The sequence below is a fragment of the Pecten maximus genome, chromosome 11 (genome assembly GCF_902652985.1).
Source record: "Pecten maximus chromosome 11, xPecMax1.1, whole genome shotgun sequence".
Classification (NCBI taxonomy): domain Eukaryota; kingdom Metazoa; phylum Mollusca; class Bivalvia; order Pectinida; family Pectinidae; genus Pecten; species Pecten maximus.
This window is the reverse complement of record NC_047025.1, coordinates 14,497,068-14,518,805: the sequence shown is the minus strand read 5'-3', so window position 1 is coordinate 14,518,805 and position 21,738 is coordinate 14,497,068. Positions and strand designations below refer to the sequence as shown.

The following is a 21,738-nucleotide window of genomic DNA, read 5'->3' as shown; positions in this document are numbered from 1 at the left end:
ACGTCACTGAGGATCTACCCATATCCTCTGTCTCCCATTCGTTCAATACAGTCCTCCTTAGTATTGGGGATATATATTTTGGTATCTTGTATTTGGTAGGAATGGTTTAAAATTAGATATTTATTATTGATATCATAATATAATTAATCGGCCAAATTACCTTGGTTTGATTCCTGTCTTTGAATGGTCAGCAATTATATAGATACCTGGTATGTTAACTAGTTCTAGCTAATGAGCTATATATACGTGTAGCTATTTATGTTTACAAATCAATTGCATACACAATACAATGTGTTTTTGAGAATTAAATGTTTATTCATATCTTCTATAGTGACTTGGAAAAGCTGTCGCTGCCAATTGCAAGGAGCAGGCGAAGGACATCACATGTGGATAAATATTATCCAGTAGAGATCATAGAAGAATCAAAAGACGGTGGTTACTGCAAGGTTCATTATAAAGGTGAGAAAAAAAGAATATCATTGATTGTCACTGACTGTGAATAAAAACAAGTTGATAAATTTGCAGTTTCTGTCTGCATAATACCGGGGTATGTTACTGCTCAGTGCTGTTACAGAGAGTTGTGACATATGCAAGAATATACATGTATATACCCGGTATGTATACCGTATATAAATTACCTGAGTGAAGTCACTGCATATCGGGCGAATTAATAGAGTTTTTCACTGCCTTGGGGTTTTGGCAGGAATGTCTGACCCAAGACATGATTTACAAATTACATCGTTGTTATTTGGAATCGGTTTTCATGATGGGAAACAATATTTTACCATAAGCAGACAATCCCTCTTCCAAGATCAAAGTATAAGTTTATTTATCCTGTCCATTTGTGTCAGGCCTTTGTAGGCTAATAGGGCATAGACTCAGGCTCTGGTAGTGTATATAGAGTCATTAAAAAATTATGTGAGGTTCATTAAGAGTTAATAAGTCCTCCATCGGGGGCGCGGCTAGCTAAATATATCCTTATATTAAACCTATAGGGCATTGGAGCTTTTAAAATGATCAAGGTATGTAGATCCACTTAGGTGAGAGTTGTGTTTAGACATTGACCTACATTTTAGAAAAAAACATGTCTGGACTGTATTTCCTGTATTATGTAGGGCACTTACTCGGTAACCTTTTGGGTCCATCTAGCTATGTGTAGGACGAGGTGAGATGTCATACCAGAATCGGGTCACTGTGCCCTACATTTTACTGTTGACCTCCCCCCACCTCAGTTTCGGGTAAAAGCTTGTAGGGGCTCTCTCCATAACCATGAGGTACTGAAATATCATGCTTGATGTACTTAATAGAGGAATGATAAAGTTACAGCACTCATTAGACATTATAAAAATATGAACTTATGATTCAAGATGGCCACATTTGGTCAAAACTTGGTTATTATCCTGTTTTAATAATATTTGGTCTTATTTGTAGTCGGCACGGCGAAATGAAGAATTTTGAAGCATTCATTTTGTGAGGAAAACACCCAAACACACAATATAGCATTTCATGGTCACAGAGTGATTCAAAAACATGTTGCCCTTAATTGACAAAATTTGAAAGATTGAACTATTTTGTATTAAATGGGGCGGGGGGATTTATATAATGCAGACATGAAAAATTATTTAATGTGTTATTTTTTTTATTGTAGGATGGCATCATCGCTATGATGAGTGGAAAAAAAAGGAGGACATTAGAGTAAACAGGGAATTGGAAACAACCAATGGGAAAGTTGCAGAGCTGAAGATTGACATAAAAAATTCACTAAGATATACAAAAACTGATAGTAAGGTGTTTATACGTATGAAAATGGACACCGAACAGTTTGAGCCTCTAAGGCAAGTTGGAATAATTTTCAAAGAAACAAGGATGAAGACAATTTTCACAATTGACAGCAGACAATCCTTAGAAAAAATATTTGGTGTGGGTTGGGATTATCTTGTCCAAAATCAACACGGTGATAGCTATTATATAAAAACTGTAACTGTCAGATTTTGGCTTAGACAGAAAAAGAACAAGACAGAATTCATCGTGTACCCCGACCACCTTGACAAAGTCGAAATCCCACAGGGCACTGAACTCGTCTTTAGTTTCGTAAAAGTCCCAGGAAACAGTGGAATGCTTGCGTCTTTCCTCAATAGTTCACATTTATAAAGCATGTCGTGATGATTTGCCTGAAGTTTGAACTAATCAAGAATCATGGTTGTTTTATCCTGTGGAGTTTTATTTGGTATACTTCAGAAACATTTTTGGAACAAAGCATTAAGTTACGACAATATGGTGGAATATCAACGAATTTTACAAGATCAGTGCGTATTGTCGTTTGCAACAAATGAGAGGCATTTAAACACATTGAGAGCGGAATTATTTAGACTCAAAACAAGGGGGCTACGTGCAAAGGTCAAAGGAGGATCTCAGTTTAGAAAATTTATGAAAGATATTGAACAATGTAAGTATTCATGGGAAGTACCTCTGCAAAGACACGAGTGTGAAGTTTTATTACAGAAACAAAAGGAAGAAATGGAAACTTTAAAGAAAGAAAATGCAGATCAGAAGAAAGAATTAAGTACCCTAGAAGAGAAATTTTATAGTTATATCAAATCCACAGAAAAACAGTCAATGACGTCAGGAAAGGATAATTTGGAAAACCACACTATTCCCATTAAACGAAAACCATTTGAAGACTGCACTCCAGCATACCAGTCAAAAAGGAGGAAATGTGATGCGGCAGCTTGTAAGACAGCTCTGAGTTTCTTGGAACAGGAAGGTGTGAAACCAATATCTGTGTTAGTTTCAAGAAATGGGAAAAAAAAGAAGTTCTCCAGATCTATGAGAGTGAGAATAAAGAAAATCATCAAAATGTAAGCATAAGACAACTTGATGACATGAACACTCTGATTTACATACTTGATACATTAAATGTATCTAAAGAAGCGTACCACGAACTCAGTATGCTGTTCAAAACATTACCCCGCAGCACTGCGATTCAGGATTTCATATCCAAGATAAACTCAAATTTTCGAATAATTGAAACTCCTGATGAGTTGGGTGTTCAGCAGTCATTTAGGCAACATCTTGAAGTAATTTTGTCCCATTAACTACTTGAAAACCCTAATTTTGTTCCAGATGGTAAGTTAGTCATCAAACTTTCAGGTGATGGTACCAACGTAGGAAAAAGACTTCATCTCATTAATTTCACATTCACAATTGTAAATGAGAATAGAAGTAGCTCCGCATCGGGAAACTATCCCCTTTGTATTGTTCGTACCAAAGAAAATTATTTGGGTTTAGCAGAAGTATTAGGTGACCTTAGAGAGGAAATAAATATGCTACAAGGTGAGACGATAGAAGTTGGTTGCCGAAAGTTTTCTTTGAAAATAATGCTCGGTGGGGACTATAAATTCCTATTGATTGCCTGTGGAATTCCATCAATTGCATGCCAACATGTGTGCGTGTACTGTAAATGTGACAAAAAAGAAAAATTGGATTTAGAAAAATCTTGGTCCATGCTGGAAGAAAGTAAAGGTGCTCGTATGGTGTATACTGTTGATACTTCAAAGCCAAAAAGGGAAAGAAAGATCTAGGTTTTTCTGTCAAGAATCCACCATTGTTTCAGTGTGTTACACCTTTACATGTTGTCATTGATAATTTACACATGTTTTTAAGGATCAGTGACAAATTATTTAATCTGTTGATTGCAGAACTTAGGGTTTTAGATAATATTACTGCCAACACCACATTTAAGTCAGACTTGGACAGGAAAAAAGTGAAACACATTGCATCTCTGGAAAGCTTTTTACAAAGGCTGGGTATAAATTTTGAGCTCCACATCAATAGAGAAACCAATAAACTAGAGTTTAGAGAATTAACTGGTCCTGAAAAACTGAAAATTCTCCGTCATTTTAAAGCTAGCGAATTATTTGAAGACCAGGTTAGAGCAGGTCTGGTACAAAAGGTGTGGGATGATTTTAAACAACTGAATGAACTGATTAAGCTTGAAAAACCAAACGCAGATGATGTTGAAAGTTTAGCAAAGGAATGGTGCGAATTGTACGCAAGCACATTTCAGACAAGGGACATTACTCCTTACATACATGTTTTAAGATACCATGTTGCAGAGTTGATTAGACTCCATGGCAATATAGTGTCTTTCAGCCAGCAAGGTCTTGAGAAGCTAAATGATATGATAACAAAGCAATACTTCCGTGGAAGTAGTCACAAGGGAAGTAATGCACTCAAACAGGTCATGGAAAAACAAAACAGAATTGTGTTGCTTGAAAATTATAAAAGGAAAAAAGAAGAAAGATGCTGCAGTTTATGTAGAGAATCGGGCCACAGTGTATTGACATGTCCTAACCTAATAAAGGAATGACTTGGTCCCTATAGTTGTGTGTATTGCATTTTTGGGATGATCGAAAAAAACATGGCTGACAGGCAGCCATCTGAAATTTTATTAGTTATTTCTCAGATTGGAAAAAATAGGATGACAGAGCTATGTTCATTTTGAAAGTTTGTTATCCAAATATCTCAAAAAGTACAGAAGAGATGTTTATCAAATATAATGTACAATGTAGGTCTTATTTGGGCCATAATTGTGCATATTCTTGGATTGACAAAGTAGCAAAACAAGCACCCACCCCCCCCCCCCCCCCCCATTTATTTCTCCAGCGGTGGGTGTCCGATAACTATATATATATAAATATACAGCCATATAATTTAGTTTTTTGTTTCAATGATTGGCAAAGCTAATTTGTGGCAGTAGTATAAATATTAGTTTCAAGTTTCAATGGACGCATGCAGATCCAATACATATCCGGTATGTCTTTCAATGACTATATGTCCCTCATGTCTTTTGATCTCCGAGAGTGTGATATTTTATTTTTGTTGATTTAAACTGCCAGGTAGGCATTTTATGTTTTGTTAATGAAATTTAAAGAAAACTCTTGTGTTTGCGTTTTTATTCCGCATTGTAGCAGTTTCTTTGCAAGAACGGGCTTCGTTATAGGATCTTTTCAAACGGGGGGAGGAAGTTGTGTCGACACCGGCATGAAGTTCGGTAACTACAATGTATGATTAACGGTGTTATTTTTAGACGAATCATATCTTTTATTTGATTGGCTTATTCTTGGAAACCTCCACCACGTGATCTCTTGTGTAATAGTTGATCTGGCGCTGTTTACTTATAAAACATAGTGAAACCAGCCAGGTTAGTCAGTGCATGACGTCGTTGACCTATATATTTTTGCTATCGGGTAGTCGTCTTCTCGTAGTGAATAACGTGGTTTTTAAGACTTTGATCATATTCCATTGACGTGTGGTACAAAGCAGAAGGATTTATTATTTCATTTGTAACTGTAATAAATATAACGTTCAGTTTTAGACAATGATAACCTAGTAAATTATGTTACTGAGGCGTGCAACTTAAGTGTGGAAAAACGAAAGAGTTCTCAATTCAAGGGAGACAACCTAAGGTTGTATAAAAATAGTTTCATATGCTATGTGTTATCCATACCCATATGTGTGTAAAATTGTATTCACTATTTGTGTCGCCACCTACCAAGGAGCCCAACTAGGGCGCATTTCTGTTTGAACGGATTTCAAATGTCAAAGTGTCAGGGTTACAGAAAATAGTATACTCGGAAGAGAAAGCAACTGTTGGGTTCGCCCTCGATTGACCCAAAGCCACAATTGTTTATAGACTTTGACAAGCCAATTAATGATAGAGGGACCATATTACCATCTGTCTAGTGCGAGCCTGAAGTCGAAGTGGTCTATTTTAAATCAAAAGTCATACTGTTCACAAACTACAGCTAAAGGTTTGGCTCAAGACTGAGGTGCTGGATTTGATTACTTTTGGCGTGGTTCTTCAAATTGAATCTGTCGGACACTGCTAGCCTTAACATGAGCCCATAGAGGTCTATCCTGCAAAACTTAAAGTTTCAAAGCTACCAGACTACGGAAAGGTTGTATCCATCCTGGACGAAGGGTGTTGCTGGGTAAATGTTCGTATATAATATTATGTGGAATGCAGTAAAAATATAGAAAAAAATATATGAACAAATGACCATATATATGTGACATGCACATTATAGGTAGGTATGGATACTTACTTGTCGATGTATCTTATGAAGACATACAGGTTCCCTGGTAATATTAAAGTGAAGGTACTCACAATTGAATTCAATATTCATGAAAACACATCCACATATTCCTATAAAGATAGATTTTTAAAACGATATATCGAATCACGTGTCATTTTTTAATGTACACTTCATTACTCTCATTTTTATGCTTTCTGCAATTTTTACAATATTGTTTCCCTCCTTCAATTCCTTTTTTTACCCTTACACAGTACAGAGTAATTAGTGTGTGTGCGAATAGCTTAAACTGAATTCAATATTAACTTATATTTTAATTACATGATAAAATGACGATGATTTGTTGGTAGGAATGGGTGTATGTTAAAGAAAAATGTTATTTTTTTGTCTATGGTATACCTTCAGACGAGTCACGGAACAATATTAAATAAATTAACACGAATTTATAGGATGCTTTTCATCACATCATCACAAAACATATTTTGCACATGTTAATGTCATGTTTCTGTCTCACAAATGCAACATGATATAAAGAGAAATGCACTGTAACATTTTTGAATTCATTCATTGCACGGAAATCCATCCGGCAAATCATACAAATTACTTGGAAAAGATACAATGAATATCCAAGCTGTTTTGTGGTTTGTTTGTTTGTTTGTTTGTTTGTTTTTTTTTGTTTCTTTTTTGTTTTTTTTCTTGTTCTTTTTTTTTTAAATTCATCTCCTGGCTTTCTCCGTAGGCGACACATCCATTTCCGCGGAATTCTCGTCATTTCATGAGGTGATTTGTTTCGTAAACGCTGTACGCAATTTGTTTTATTCAACTGTTACTTTTTTTAATAAAAACATTGCTAGCACATTAAATGTTAAGTTTGTTTCATCAGCATCATACCAAAAGGTTAAGGAAAACATTCAGTCTCCCTTAATTCCTAACATGAAATTCTGATTTGATTACCATTTATTTTGTGTGTGTAGGATACATATCTTAGTGATTTCTACCGAATATTGCGTTCCTTTCTGGCACTTTTCTTAATGAGACACGGTTGTATTACGTGACTCGCTTACGCTCTTATACTACAATCAAATCCTGTCCCATACAGGTATGTATCTGGGTATGTATCTGACAGAACAATAGTTAATTCTCTCTAAAATTTTAATTTGACACGAAATCTTAAGCATATTAGTTCAGGTTATGAACGAAAGGATGGAGGTAAAACTGCTTGTTTTTACTCTGCTATCCATCATTCTACAAAGATAACGCACCTTTCTGTTACATAATGTCTCAAATGTTGTTACATTTTGAGTGATATATATTCTGTGTCTATCATCACGATTTATAACATGACGTTCAAACAGGCGGATTTTTATGGTATCAGTTGTTTAGATATTTCACTTTGCACTTTACTTTTCAGTCTTCTATAAAGAGCTATTGAAATACAGTGTTTGTGTGTTGCAGAAATACGTTCAAAGAGGCGTATTTTTATAGAACTACTCTGCTTGCCCATTGATCAGACTGACAGGAAATATGGCAACAAAATTATATTATTTGATTTGATTAGATACAGTAACACATAGCTTGCCCAAGTGTTGTGTACTTTTGTGGTTGTCCTGTTATGTTGCGGGTACAGTGTAACTTCTCGAAACTGATTAAAATCGGCCCTGCAATATACAGTCGGTTTAGAGATTGTTTAGTTTGGATTAATTCGACCGGTCATGATCCAAGGATAATATTGATCAGATGAGTTTTTTTCATTTTTGCAGCAGTGTTAATAAACTCATAAACGTATAAGTTTTATATTGATTTTAAAAGAATGCCGTACACCATTTCAATGATCATTTCACGGTTCTGATTTAGGCAACTAGCTGCATCGGACCTGACACTATATGTCTGTGCTTATGGAGCACGATAAGGGGACTATACATCAAACAAGAACGATTTCACAAATTAAAAATAGGTCAAATATCAACCAGTGCCTCCCACTTGTAAACGATATTGCGTTTAAGATGATCACTGATATACATGTATCATCAACGTCCTTATCGTGTGCGCATTTGCCCGCTGCAAAAATAACTTGTACAATACATGCGAATCTCCGGCTTTCTAGCTCTGCTTATTTTCTTATAGTAAACATACCGTACCATTTCAATGGTGTATGATGATCATGGTTATTAAATCAGAAAGCTTCTAAGTCATAAGTGTTAGGTACCAATTATGTACTACACGCGTGTGCCCCGAGACAAAACTTACTATGCACAACAATCGCTTCAGGTATTGAATTCGCGGCCAATTTGCCGGAAACGTGTTATGTTCGCTCAGGTATGATCGGTTACAGAAGTAATTTAAGGTATATTTTGATCATTCTGCGCACAAAATCGGTTCGGTATGCGGAAACCAGAGCGATCGGTATAAGGAAAGATTTTTATTGCTATAATAAAAAAAGAATCGCTTCTGTACATCGCCACTTGGTCGATATCAAGAGGTGATCGGTTTTGAGAAGGTTCGGTTTTGGGAAGTACCGACTTTCGTGGTTAGCCAATGAAGCAATAACATAGCAATAATACATACAAAAATATCCGTTATATTGTTATTCGTGGTTCCCAAGCAACGACAAACACACAGAACGTTTATACAAAACAAACTTTCAGATTATGCAGTACATGGATGTATGTTATCTTGTGAAGTAAAAATATCGAATGAAAATACCTTACACTTAACATGATATTCTCCCTGAATTCCTACCATGACTTCGTATGCAGCAAACAGTAATGTGTAATGATGCTCTTCATATTTTGTCAAATGTGTTTCAGGTCTGCAATCCGAAATCTTGATTTGTTCAAGGGGACATTAATTACATAGTGAGTATTTCTCAGTCCAGGGGATAAATATTGTTATCCGACATTTTGAAACCAAATCATATATTCATTTACCCTTACTATTGATAGTTATGTTAACCAAAACACCATATAATATAATTTTGTGGATTAATACTTTATATTCTGTAACGAGAAATTTAGCAACAAAATGATGTATTACTTTTGTGTAGAAGTGCATTAGTCGGCAGGATTTGGTGAACTATTCTGCATTGAAACCATGATATCATGCTTTCACTTCAACATCAATACAGCATTACTCTGGTGTTAAAAGGTGACTTGCTATAATAAATACCACACCACAAATGTAATATCTGTAGCCAATATTGGCGCCAGTGGGGTATAATTTCATCTGATATTAAATCAATACAACAATAAATTACTAACGTCTTTAAAAGAGGCAGAATATCTGAAATTATCATAATAGCCCAGTGTCGATGGTAAGATCCTAAACGATTGATTTTTATTAAATTGCACGCTTATTTAATATTCCATTTCAACCCTACCAACGTGAAGCAGTGATAAATGGCGTCTGTATATTACAGCTCTCGGTCTATATAATACATTATACATGTCTCAAGTTTTCATTAAGCGGATATCAGATGAACTCAGATATACACAATTTATAAAACAAATCAATTCAGAAACAAGAGATATCTTTAAAAAAATAAACGGCATAGTTTTAATGGTGGTGGTTATAATGTTAAACTGCTGGTGAAATAAATTAACAAACTAATTAAGCAATGCGTTTCAGAACGGATTACAAAATTCAGTTTGAATCATTTTTGGTGATAATAAGACTGCATTTGAATCATGAATATGATTTTATTAATGTGTCATTTGAATAGATACATCCACTTATTCAGTTTCATTCAATCTTAATTTTGTTTAGTCTTTAACTGCATATCTGCATTTTGCACTTACCGCTACATTGACCAATCACATACTTCATCTTGGCCAGTATCGCCACCTTTCGCGTCATATCCCCAACGAAAATTATACGGCTATGCCGAAAAAACAAATTCGTATATTTCAATTTATACTCAAGTTGGGACTCAATGAAGCTACCAACTTTTAATCTGTTTCACTTTTCCATGAATTTGACCATATTAACATCAATCTACGCTTATTTTGCAGGAATAGTTTGTCCAGAAATATCATACATGTTAGATTATCAGGGCTTTGGAGGAATTGAAAGGGATGGGTCATTTGATCCATATGATAGGCCTCATGTACGTTAAGGTTCTGATAATTTTACATTTTTCAACAAAAATAGTATTTCAATCAGATCATGCCATTTTTGATATTGTTTTATGGTAAATGTTTTATATTGCATAATCCTATTTAAGTCTTAATAATAATGGTCATCATCTAATGACAAACTTTTTTTAAACAAACCATAAATGCATTATACAATTTCTACTATTATTTCAATTTATTAGGGAATATGCATATTAACTGAAATGTAAGAATTGAAAGTTGCTTTGGTCAATTTCTTGAAATCGACCAAAGCAGCATTCGATCATCAAATGATGTCGATGCAATACGTTTTACAGTGCCTAATGACGTCGTTTGAAATTAAAAGAAAAACACCCAAACCATCAACATGGAGGCTATTTATACGATGTCTAGAAATTCATGCAGGGAATGCGAGAAAAACTAAATATGTTTAAAAGTTGGTTTCAAAACTAAATATGTTTAAAAGTTGGTTCCAAAACCAGCGAGGCAGTCCAAACTGTGAGAAACCTTGGTGTACACTTCAAAAGCCCTCTCAATATTGAGAAACACTACACTATATTTCTCACCAAATCAGAATCAGTGAATGTATCCGGAGGTTTGTCAACACAGTTGCATATAATACATTGGTGTATACGCTCTTTACCTCCCGGTTAATGTTGGTAATGCTTTGCACAAGATTGCCATGGCTCTTACAGATTTGAACATGTTTTATGCATGAAGCACGACTCAGTCACTTGAACTATCGGTATGAACTTTGAATGAATATCATTGATTGCGCATTAAATATTTCTGTCATTTATTTTATTTCTACAAATGTATGCAGCGAAGCGTGTGTATGTTTGTCATACGTTCCTGAATTTCAATTTCCCCATAGAATTACATGATAACAGGTTTGAATATTGAGAGTTAATTGCCAGCATATACATCAGCGATTGAAAAGAGTATTTTCGAAAATGTTTCATTTGCCAGTCAAATAGTGCAAATTATTTAGTCGACTACAAGCTCATACACATTTAATATCGTGCCTTCAGTTTGATGCTAGCAATCAAAACTATATGTAATTTTGAGGTCTTAATTATTAACTCCCTGTACTTAGCACTCCCACTCCAGAGAGTTGTTGATTGATTTGGCTCCTGAAGGATATTTAAGTACATTACCACAAAAATGACGTGACCTGAACAACATGGCAAAGAAGAACTTGACCATCCGTTACACATGTGTTATTAGATTTAGGGAGTAAGTTCATCTACGCCTACGCCTACTACAGAATATGACCTCTATCATGAATATTGCTTGCCCTTATTTGATACTCGAAGCAGTGATGTTACTATCAAGAAAGGGTAAATTTACTAATGAGAAATTGAAATAATCACGCTTATCGTACAACTTAACGATTAGCTGCCCTTGCTGATAGCGTTGTAAGTATAGACATGGTACAAAAGTGTGACAGTGCGCTACGTATTGCATGCATTTTACCGCAAGCCTGCTTACGTGCATATTGTAGAGACGCGGTGGAAACACAGGGTCCTGGGAAATTCAGTTGTAGAAAGTCCCATCACCGGACACAATGTAGATGGAAGTAAGCGACTAGTTATGTCATTATCCAGTAAAATGTAGTTACAGAAAGTTCCGTCACCGGGCACATTGTAAGTAGGCGGCGATTTATGTCTTGATCCGGAGAAATGTAGTTGTAGATAGTTCTGTTTCCTGTGGACACTTGGGTAAGTCGTCTCTTTTATATGATTAACATTTGTAGAACTGGCATATTCGGAGAAAAGCCAAAATATTTCCCTTGCAATATTTCTTTCACAATAAAGATGTTGCCACATTAAGAATGCCCAGAAATTATCATGGTGAACGGATGGAGAATCGTATGTCTTGTGACCAATTATGCCCCCTTTGTCATTAAATGATGTTTCTTTTATTTGCAAGCTTCACGTGTCTCTTCAGTTCATCTTTCAGCTGAGATTGACTATTTCTGCGTCCTTTCCTGCTTTAGGCTTGGGTAAAAATGATCGATTTTGGTTTAATCTAGATATGTGGTTTTGTGGTGATGTGGTGGTATTGGTTGTTGAGGAGGTGTTTGTGTTCTTGGTGATGGTGTCTAGTGATATTTGTTTTGTGTCGCCACAAAACGATTGTGACATTTATGTTGACCCTATTTCTATTTTTTCCGGCGCCTCCTTACATTACGTTAGGCTCTTAGATTTAGGGTGACCCAACAGGTCCATGATTGTTTCTTTTATACAATGCTTTGAGATTGTAGATAGTGCTGATGGAGTTTTAAGTCCCTGGTATATATTGTAAACTGCTTGTCACGTAGAGATACGGTTTACTATCTATACAAGTAAGCAAGCATAATTTTGAAATCCAATATTGAAATAGGAAATTAATTGAAATTATATTATGAGTTTTCACGTAGAGATACGGGTCACTATCTATACAAGTAAGCAAGCATAATTTTGAAATCCAATATTGAAATAGGAAATTGATTGAAATTATATTATGAGTTTTTCGTACATTTCGTACTTGATTACATTAAACTGTTGTCAAACTTATTGACTTGACATCAGAGGATGTCTGACCCAGGATCATCTTGATTACATTGAACTGTTATCAAACTTATTGACTTGACATCAGAGGATGTCTGACCCAGGATCATCTTGATTACATTAAACTGTTGTCAAACTTATTGACTTGACATCAGAGAATGACTGTACCCAGGATTATCTTGATTACATTAAACTGTTATCAAACTTATTGACTTGACATCAGAGGATTGTGCTGAACCCCGGATCCTTCATTCACATTAAACTGTTGCTCAAACTTATTCTACTTGACATCATGAGAATTGACTGTACTCAGGATCATCTTGATACATTGAACTGTTATCAAAACTTATTCAACTTGACATCAGAGCGGTGTCTGTACCCAGGATTATCTTTGATTACATTAAACTGTTGTCCAAACTTATTGACTTGACATCAGAGAATGACTGTACCCAGGATCATCTGATTACAATTAACCTGTTGTCAAAACTTATTGACTTCGAACATAAGAGGATGTCTGACCCAGGATCATCTTGATTACATTGACCTGTTATCAAACTTATGACCCTTCTGACATCAGAGAGTGTCTGTACACCAGGATTATCTTGATTACATTAAATGTTGTCAAACTTATTGACTTGACATCAGAGAATGACTGTACCCAGGATCATCTTGATTACATTGAACTGTTATCAAACTTATTGACTTGACATCAGAGAGTGTCTGTACCCAGGATTATCTTGATTACATTAAACTGTTGTCAAACTTATTGACTTGACATCAGAGAATGACTGTACCCAGGATCATCTTGATTACATTGAACTGTTATCAAACTTATTGACTTGACATCAGAGAGTGTCTGTACCCAGGATTATCTTGATTACATTAAACTGTTGTCAAACGTATTGACTTGACATCAGAGAATGACTGTACCCAGGATTATCTTGATTACATTAAACTGTTGTCAAACTTATTGACTTGACATCAGAGGATGACTGTACCCAGGATCATCTTGATTACATTGAACTGTTATCAAACTTATTGACTTGACATCAGAGAGTGTCTGTACCCAGGATTATCTTGATTACATTAAACTGTTGTCAAACTTATTGACTTGACATCAGAGAATGACTGTACCCAGGATTATCTTGATTACATTAAACTGTTGTCAAACTTATTGACTTGACATCAGAGGATGTCTGTACCCAGGATCATCTTGATTACATTAAACTGCTGTCAAACTTATTGACTTGACATCAGAGAATGACTGTACCCAGGATCATCTTGATTACATTGAACTGTTATCAAACTTATTGACTTGACATCAGAGAGTGTCTGTACCCAGGATTATCTTGATTACATTAACTGTTGTCAAACTTATTGACTTGACATCAGAGAATGACTGTACCCAGGATCATCTTGATGCCTTTATATTGTATTTAGCATTATTGTTTATTAAACTTTGGCTAAGATCTTCCAATTATACCTTTGATGAATTATTTCTTTAATATTGTTCGTGGCGTTGAGCTATGCTAATTATAACCTTGTCTATTATGTTGAATATATGAAGGCAGGGTTTCCCTATGTATCAATCATTCATACCTCCTTTAACAATCAGGAAACGTTGAAGTGTTCTAAATGAGGATTAAATGTTTTCGATGTTTCGGATCAGAAATAGGCCCTCATAGCATATTATTTTCGATAATTTCGAGATCACTAGTAAGTATGTGTCCGAACAGGGAGATGTTGAGGGAGAGGTCAATCGTAGGTCAACCATATTCAGCTTGCTGGTATTGCATTTTGTGATAGTTCTAAAAAGATGGATTCAATGATTACAAGAACCGGTACAATATCGAAAGTAGAATGAATTGTTATCTTGGACGGAATTATTATGAAGAATAGTACATATGCTTATGGCATACATTTCCTTCCTGTGAAATTCGACTTTCAAATAGTGCGAAGCACACTCGAAAAATAAAATTTGTGGACCAACGTCAGTAATATTAATAAATCTTTGTAATTGTTATCATGACACCAGGAATACTTTTAGATCGATTTTTTTTTAATTTTTGTAATACTACAGACAATGGAAGTCAGAAATATTATGTTCCTCTCACTTTAATGGTAAATATTCCTTGGAAGTTTATCAACAGTACTGAACGATCAATTAGATACGTCATTCATATAAGGTATACTACTATATTATATCGGGGCTAATTGATAATCGGGATCTATAAAGTACAGCTTTGCACACGTGACATATTCAGTGATCTGCTGTACCTGATGGTGACGAAATTGTACGTGAAAGTCACGTATGCAGTAAGCACCAATGACAGTCGTGCTAACTTAATCGATCTCAATATTCACACTCTGTGACTTCATATGATGGTATAATACATCTTGACAGGAACTCTAGATAAGATTCAACACTAAATTTCCGAAGTGCCTTGTGTGTATCAACCATTACTGCTGCGTGTCTAAGCAAGAAAAATGAAGTTTGAAGACCTTGTTTTGCTTTTTGTAACAATAGAGGCAACACGCATGCATACAGTTTCATTTGATTTCAAGAGACTACTTGGTGTATACCCAGAAGACCACAGTTTATATACACTTAGTTCAAATATCGGAGTCTCAAGCATTGCAATATGTGCAATATATTGTCAGATTGAAAAATGTCTCTCTTTTTCGTACACGGAGGTCAACAAAAGCTGTGTCGCCTACTCCCGATTAATGGTTGAAAGGAATAATGCCGACGTATCCATGTCAACGAAGTTCTACTCAATGGGTAAGTGCCTTATTCTTTCAAGTAAGAACTACATGAACATGTACATATATGCTTAATTATATTTCTGTTGCGTCTTTCTAAAACTACATGAACTTACCGCTCATTTAATCCGTTATAGACGGTGTCGAAGCAACGTTTTCCGAGTAATTAAATGTCAGGGTAACTCTCGAGCAAACTTAATCAGGCTATTGAAGCTATTTTTTTCATCTCTGTTTCTACCGGAATTATTCCTGCGATATTCATTTATACTCATTTATACTTCAAAACAAACAAAATAAAAAAAACCCAATGGAACCAGAAAACTACCGAAAGTTTAGACATGATTAACGTATACGTATTTGCAATAAACATTAACTTTTACGATAACGATTTTACAGAAAGGTTACCCTGAATTGATTCCTTATCAAGAGCATTATGTTCAAAACTGTACTAGAATTCGAATTAAATAATTATGAAGAAATTCGGAGAATGTCAACTTGATGGCCCCATTTTGAAAGGACTGATCAATTTAAGCGTTTTCTGCTGTTATCGGAGAATCTGCGCATGAATAGTTAACGTTAAGTGAGTATTTTGTCAAAACCTAGACTGAACATTTCAGGAAAAAAAACAGCAAAATGACTAATTTATATATTTGACTGGAAAAATCGGTAAGTTCCAAAGAGTCGAATACAAAGGTTCGCTCTGATTGATCAAAAACGAAAAACTCATCGATGTAGTGAAAATATGTTTTATTAGTTCGATAAAATATTTCACTGGCAAAAATGCAATAAAGAGATATATAACAAAACTGACAATGCGATTAACAATAAATGTAATGCAATGCGCAGATAATAGATCTGGTCTTGAGACACCAGCAACGGGATACACCCCTTAACCACATACTTAAACTGTATGATATAGCAAAATATTTATATATATATCTTTTTCCTCGAGTTAGTAAACTCTGGTTGCGAGTGAATTGGCGTATACGGAGTAAAAAAAGTAGTTTGCCCGCAGATGACAATGAACATATTCTATGGAGCGCTATCGCGCTAACCATAGAAAATGTTTGTCCAAAATGATGTACAATCCCCTTAAGTAATTCAAGGGGCATTAAAGCATCATTAGATTTTTGAAAAACTTATATATGGTGCATTTTATGTGTAATATTCATATCTGTGACAAATTTATTGCTGGGTATTTAACGTGTTATGTAACGGTCTCTGACAAAGTTAATGCTGGATATTTCACATGTTGCATTTATTTCTCTGACAATCTTATTGCTGGGTATTTAGCGTATTATGTTAAGGCCTCTGACAAAATTATTGCTGAATATTTAACGTGGTATGCTTATTTCTCTGACAATTTTATACTGGGCTTATTTTACGATTAAGGTTTCGGTCTCTAACAAACTTATACTTGCACTTGAAGTATTTTACGTGTATTTATTAGGTATCTAATAAACTTATACTTAGAATATTTTACATGTAATATTTAGGTCTCTGGCCATATTATTCCTGGAGTATTGTAATTTCTATTTTTCGATCTCTGACAACCTTATTCCTGATGTCTTTATTGAAGTATAAGAACATACTTAGTATATATAGGCCGTGGCGAAAGGTTTTAGTTCTCTGCAATGTTGTGGGTTATGACGGTCGGGTACAGACTATTTCTGTTAAATTGCACCAGAATAATGATTTATAGGCTTGTAAAATATCACTGGATATGGTATTAAAGTAAATATTGAGAAAAAACTTCTTTGGTAAAATGTAATAGAGTGGAGTTGACCTGGAGGTCTGGGACACAGAACTAAACCATCGCTGTAGGGCCACTAAAACAAAGGTCACTATTCCGTTCGTATTTTCTCCACTTTCTGTTTAAAAAAGTGGTGTATTTTCAAACTTTGTATTGCAAATATGCCTGGTACACTTTTAAGTCAATGTTTCATTTCAACAAGCAAATTGCATTTCAGTTTTAGGCAATTGTTCCCATATCAACATCAAATCTCCCTCTGGTGTCTACAAAACTGAAACACAGGAAGGCAAAAGTCTCGACTTGTTCTGTGATACGGACACTGACGACGGACCGTGGACCGTGAGTATGACGCCAGATGGTAAAGTTGGCCTTTAATTATCGTGCACGGATTCTGACTAAGGTTAACTATGTATAGGAAATTTAAGAAAGGCAGCCTAATACGATATGCATGCAAAAGTATTCAGATGTCCATGTAGATAATTTCAAATGCTAGTGAAAATCCAGATGTATCTACTTTAATAATGAATGCTCATCTAAATTCACACAGGTAATACAGAGACGAACAAGTGGAGATGTTGATTTCTATCACAACTGGACAGACTACAAGAACGGTTTCGGAGATCTACTTGGAAATTTCTGGATTGGTTAGTCCTATCAGTTTAGGTTTCAATATCTATGTCGCAATTTTACAGGTTCTTATCAAACATATATCATAAATTTTACAGTGAAACCAGTTTATGTTAAGCCTCCATACTCCAACATCTTAACCCACTAGGGAGTCCATAGATAAAATATATCTACATTTATATATGTTGACAGTCTCAAACGGAACGGAACAGATATGACTGTAAAACAGGAAACTGGCATAAGTGACATAAATAACACAGATGATGTAATGAGAATGAACAATATATAACTGTAGGAGTTTGGTATAGTATCAACTTAACTCTAATATTTCAGCGATTGTATGTTTTAAGAGACTACCATTTTTTTTTTTTTTTTTTTTGTGATTGTATTATACAGTATATCAACATGGATTCCTAATATCAATTACAATGAACCTAATAGTGTTTACAACAATACAGGCAATGACAACCTGCACCTCCTAACTACCACCCCGAGGATCCTACGTGTGGAACTAGAGGCCTGGGACGGGACAAGAGGATATGCCCAGTACTCAGAATTCCAGGTGGCCAATGAAGATCAGAATTACCGACTTCTCGTACAAGGGTTCTCCGGCACCGTTTTCTGTAAGCTTTTCTTTGAAAATCTCTCCTACATATGCAATCTATATGTTTACACAATTTTGCGTTTAAAACCTTAAAGAAGATCTGGCATGTATAAAAGGAAAATTTCAAAATGATGGGGGGAAAGGGCAAAAATTACTTCATATCTCCTAGATCTTCTATTGCCTGACTATTGTTCTTAGATTCTTGTTTACTGTTATACTTTGTATTATTATATGCAACCACAGTTAACACATAAGTTTTCAAAATAAATTTCATCGCTATAATCATGTGTGGTGACACTTGCTGATGACAACACATGTTTAAACCTTCTTGTCTTTCCAATGCCAGTCCTCATTCATATACATTAAAAAGCTTGTCTAAGTCAGACCATGTCTAACCTGAAATTCTGTCCATTCTGGCGATATCTAGGTTAGACAGACCATACTGTAAATATTTGATTTTCTGACCTCTCTTGTTATTATATATATTTTCTTTTCTGTTTTCTTCCTTTCTTTAAATAAATTATAATATTTTTCATTATGAAGATGATGCCATGGACTACCATAGTGGCCAAGCCTTCAGCACGTACGACAGGGACAACGACCACATATCTGATAACTGTGCCATGGAACTACTGGGTGGTTGGTGGTACAAAGCATGTTATCACACAAACCTGAACGGAGGATATTTTACATTCACTGGACAAGAGAATTCCGAAGCAATGGACTGGTGGTACTTCCCTAGCTATAGCCATCTAGCCATTCCTTTGAAGAAATCCAAGATGATGGTTCGATAGATACATGAAGGTGTAGGATCTACCAGATGAAAATGTTAAGGAACTAGGACCCTGTTACTTTAAATTCAATACTTGTGTCAAACCTCCTTGATGTACATACGTATCACAATACATCATTATTGTCAACAACAACAACAAAATCTGAAATGTTGACAACAATGATAATTATTACAATGTATGTATCTAAGACGTCAAATATAAAACTCTTATACAATACATCATTCCTGTGCGAACATACCTGTACAAATATTAGACTGTTGTACAATACATCATGCTTGTAAAAATATAAAACGGTAATGCAATACTTCATACCTCTACAAATATGATAATTTATAGAGTGTTTCATACCTGTACAAATATACATCTGTTAGACAATACATCATAACAATATAAAACTGTCATACAATACATCATACCTGTACATATGTAATGTTATACAATACATTATAACTGTACATAACACTGTAATACAATACATTATACCTGTACATAACACTGTAATACAATACATTATACCTGTGCATAACACTGTAATACAATACATCATACCTGTACAAAAACCAATAAAATACTATTATTACAATGTATAATGTATGTTCAAAAATAAAACTATGATCATAATATATCGAAAGTGCAAATATCAAAGGAAATCAGTTTCGTTATATATCATATGTTTTTAACAAACGGTTATATATTTCACAACAATAAAAATTATGGTGATCAAGGAGGTAAATTCTACTAAAAAGAAACTATAACAAACTTAATTTATTATCATTTAATACCTGTACCTGTGTAAATGTATAATTTAACAAAAGCTATATAGGTAATAATATGTGCTGGGCACCAAACCGACCATGTTGGTTTTCTCTGGGTACTCCGGTTTCCTCACAATTTACGTGTGATATGCCTTCTCGTCTATTTATCAAAAAAGTATAAAACAACAACACTTATGATAATAGTTATTATTATATAGAGGGTATTGAAAGGTTTCCCGTTTAATATAACATATATTTCACGAGTATGACAGAATATCGATATTTTCACGAGTGCGAAGCTCGAGTGGAAAATATCGAAATATTCCATATAATATATAATATAGTGTTGGCAGGTAGCACTCCACAGATACAACAATCACAAATCAATAAATATTGGGATTGTTTTTTTACAAAAGCATGTCCATTGTGTTTTGTGAAGAACATGTGTACACTAAATGAGGCAAATTGAGGTAAATACCGGAGTTGCATAAAGCTTTGTAGAGCACCTATGTCCGTCTTTTTAGTATATCTCAAACCTAAATTAGAAGTTGTTATTTGTTATCATTCTAAGGAAGACAACTCTTTATTACATATAGGCTACATTAACAGTTTTTTGCTATATCGTGGGAGGAACTTTCATGAAAAGGGAGATAACTCTTAAACAGCGATAATGAATTCTGATTAAAGTTAAGTTATTGATTTTTGCCAACATGTTTTGTTAAGAATACCATAGGATAAGTTAAAAACAAGGTGGATACCTCTAGGGCAAACGTTGAAATCAATAGATATTTCTTCGCGTCTTGATAAATGAGAATAACATCGATGAAGGCTGGGTATTTAAAGAAAATCTCTTTTTTTTATTATTGCTATTCCTTTTTTATGCTGCTTGCAAATTTTTGATTACCATACATTTTGACTATAATTCAAAACTTTTTTTACATGTATTATCGCTAGCCCATTAAATTTGGGCATTACTTTGCTTTGTTTTCTGGGTTTCTTTTATGATGATGTTATTTCATCATTCATGCATTATATTTTTTTGTTGACATATTCCCAAATATACAAAACACAATTATAATTATAAAAAGTGGACCTGAGATGTTTAGGATTTTAATGTACGAATCCGTATTCGACAGTATCATAATAACAGGTTATGGGAAATATTCAGTCTCCATTAATCCCTAATATGACTTTGTATTCGGCAGTTTCATACTAACAGGTTATAGGAAATATTCAGTCTCTCTGAATTCTTTACATGAAATTTTGATGAACATTTATTTTGGTGTTTAAGCAACATATTTTTGCAAAATGTTCATGTTATGTTGAAATTAAAGCCCTTTAGCAAATATTTGCGTTCCCTTCTGGCACTTTTTTTTATGAGACATTTTGTATACATATAGTTGCATAAGGTGACTCGCTTACGCTATATTACTTCAAAGAGGAGAGGTGACGTCAGATAAATCGATATCAAACCGCATCCCGTATCAATTGTATGTGGCTGAATGTTTGTTTTTATTCAGCATTCTACATAAATAGCACGCCTTGTTTACATTTTTTTTCAATAATTGCTACATATCATTTTTAATGATCGATTTTGTACCTGCTGTCACGATACATAGTATAACGTATTTCACTTTGCACGATATTTTGACGTTCAATTCTTCAATAAAGAGCTTATAAAAGACA

The 21,738-nt window shown here is 34.6% G+C and overlaps 2 protein-coding genes across 2 annotated transcripts in view; both read left to right on the top strand.

Annotated features, from left to right (window-relative positions):
* The window catches only part of LOC117338205, an 11,337-nt gene extending 8,226 nt beyond the window's left edge, over nt 1–3,111 (top strand). The window contains exons 2-3 of the mRNA XM_033899462.1: nt 332–459; nt 1,649–3,111. Coding sequence (XP_033755353.1) covers nt 332–459; nt 1,649–2,151 — 631 coding nt within the window. The 3' untranslated portion in view covers nt 2,152–3,111. The remainder of the gene's footprint in view (nt 1–331; nt 460–1,648) is intronic.
* Nucleotides 2,275–21,738, top strand: LOC117338458 (angiopoietin-4-like). Its single transcript, XM_033899811.1, has 7 exons — nt 2,275–2,858; nt 3,124–3,126; nt 3,664–4,223; nt 17,490–17,611; nt 17,820–17,916; nt 18,358–18,522; nt 19,047–21,738. Exons 1-7 carry the CDS (start codon nt 2,275–2,277, stop codon nt 19,295–19,297), a joined length of 1,782 nt encoding a protein of 593 aa, XP_033755702.1. The 3' UTR covers nt 19,298–21,738.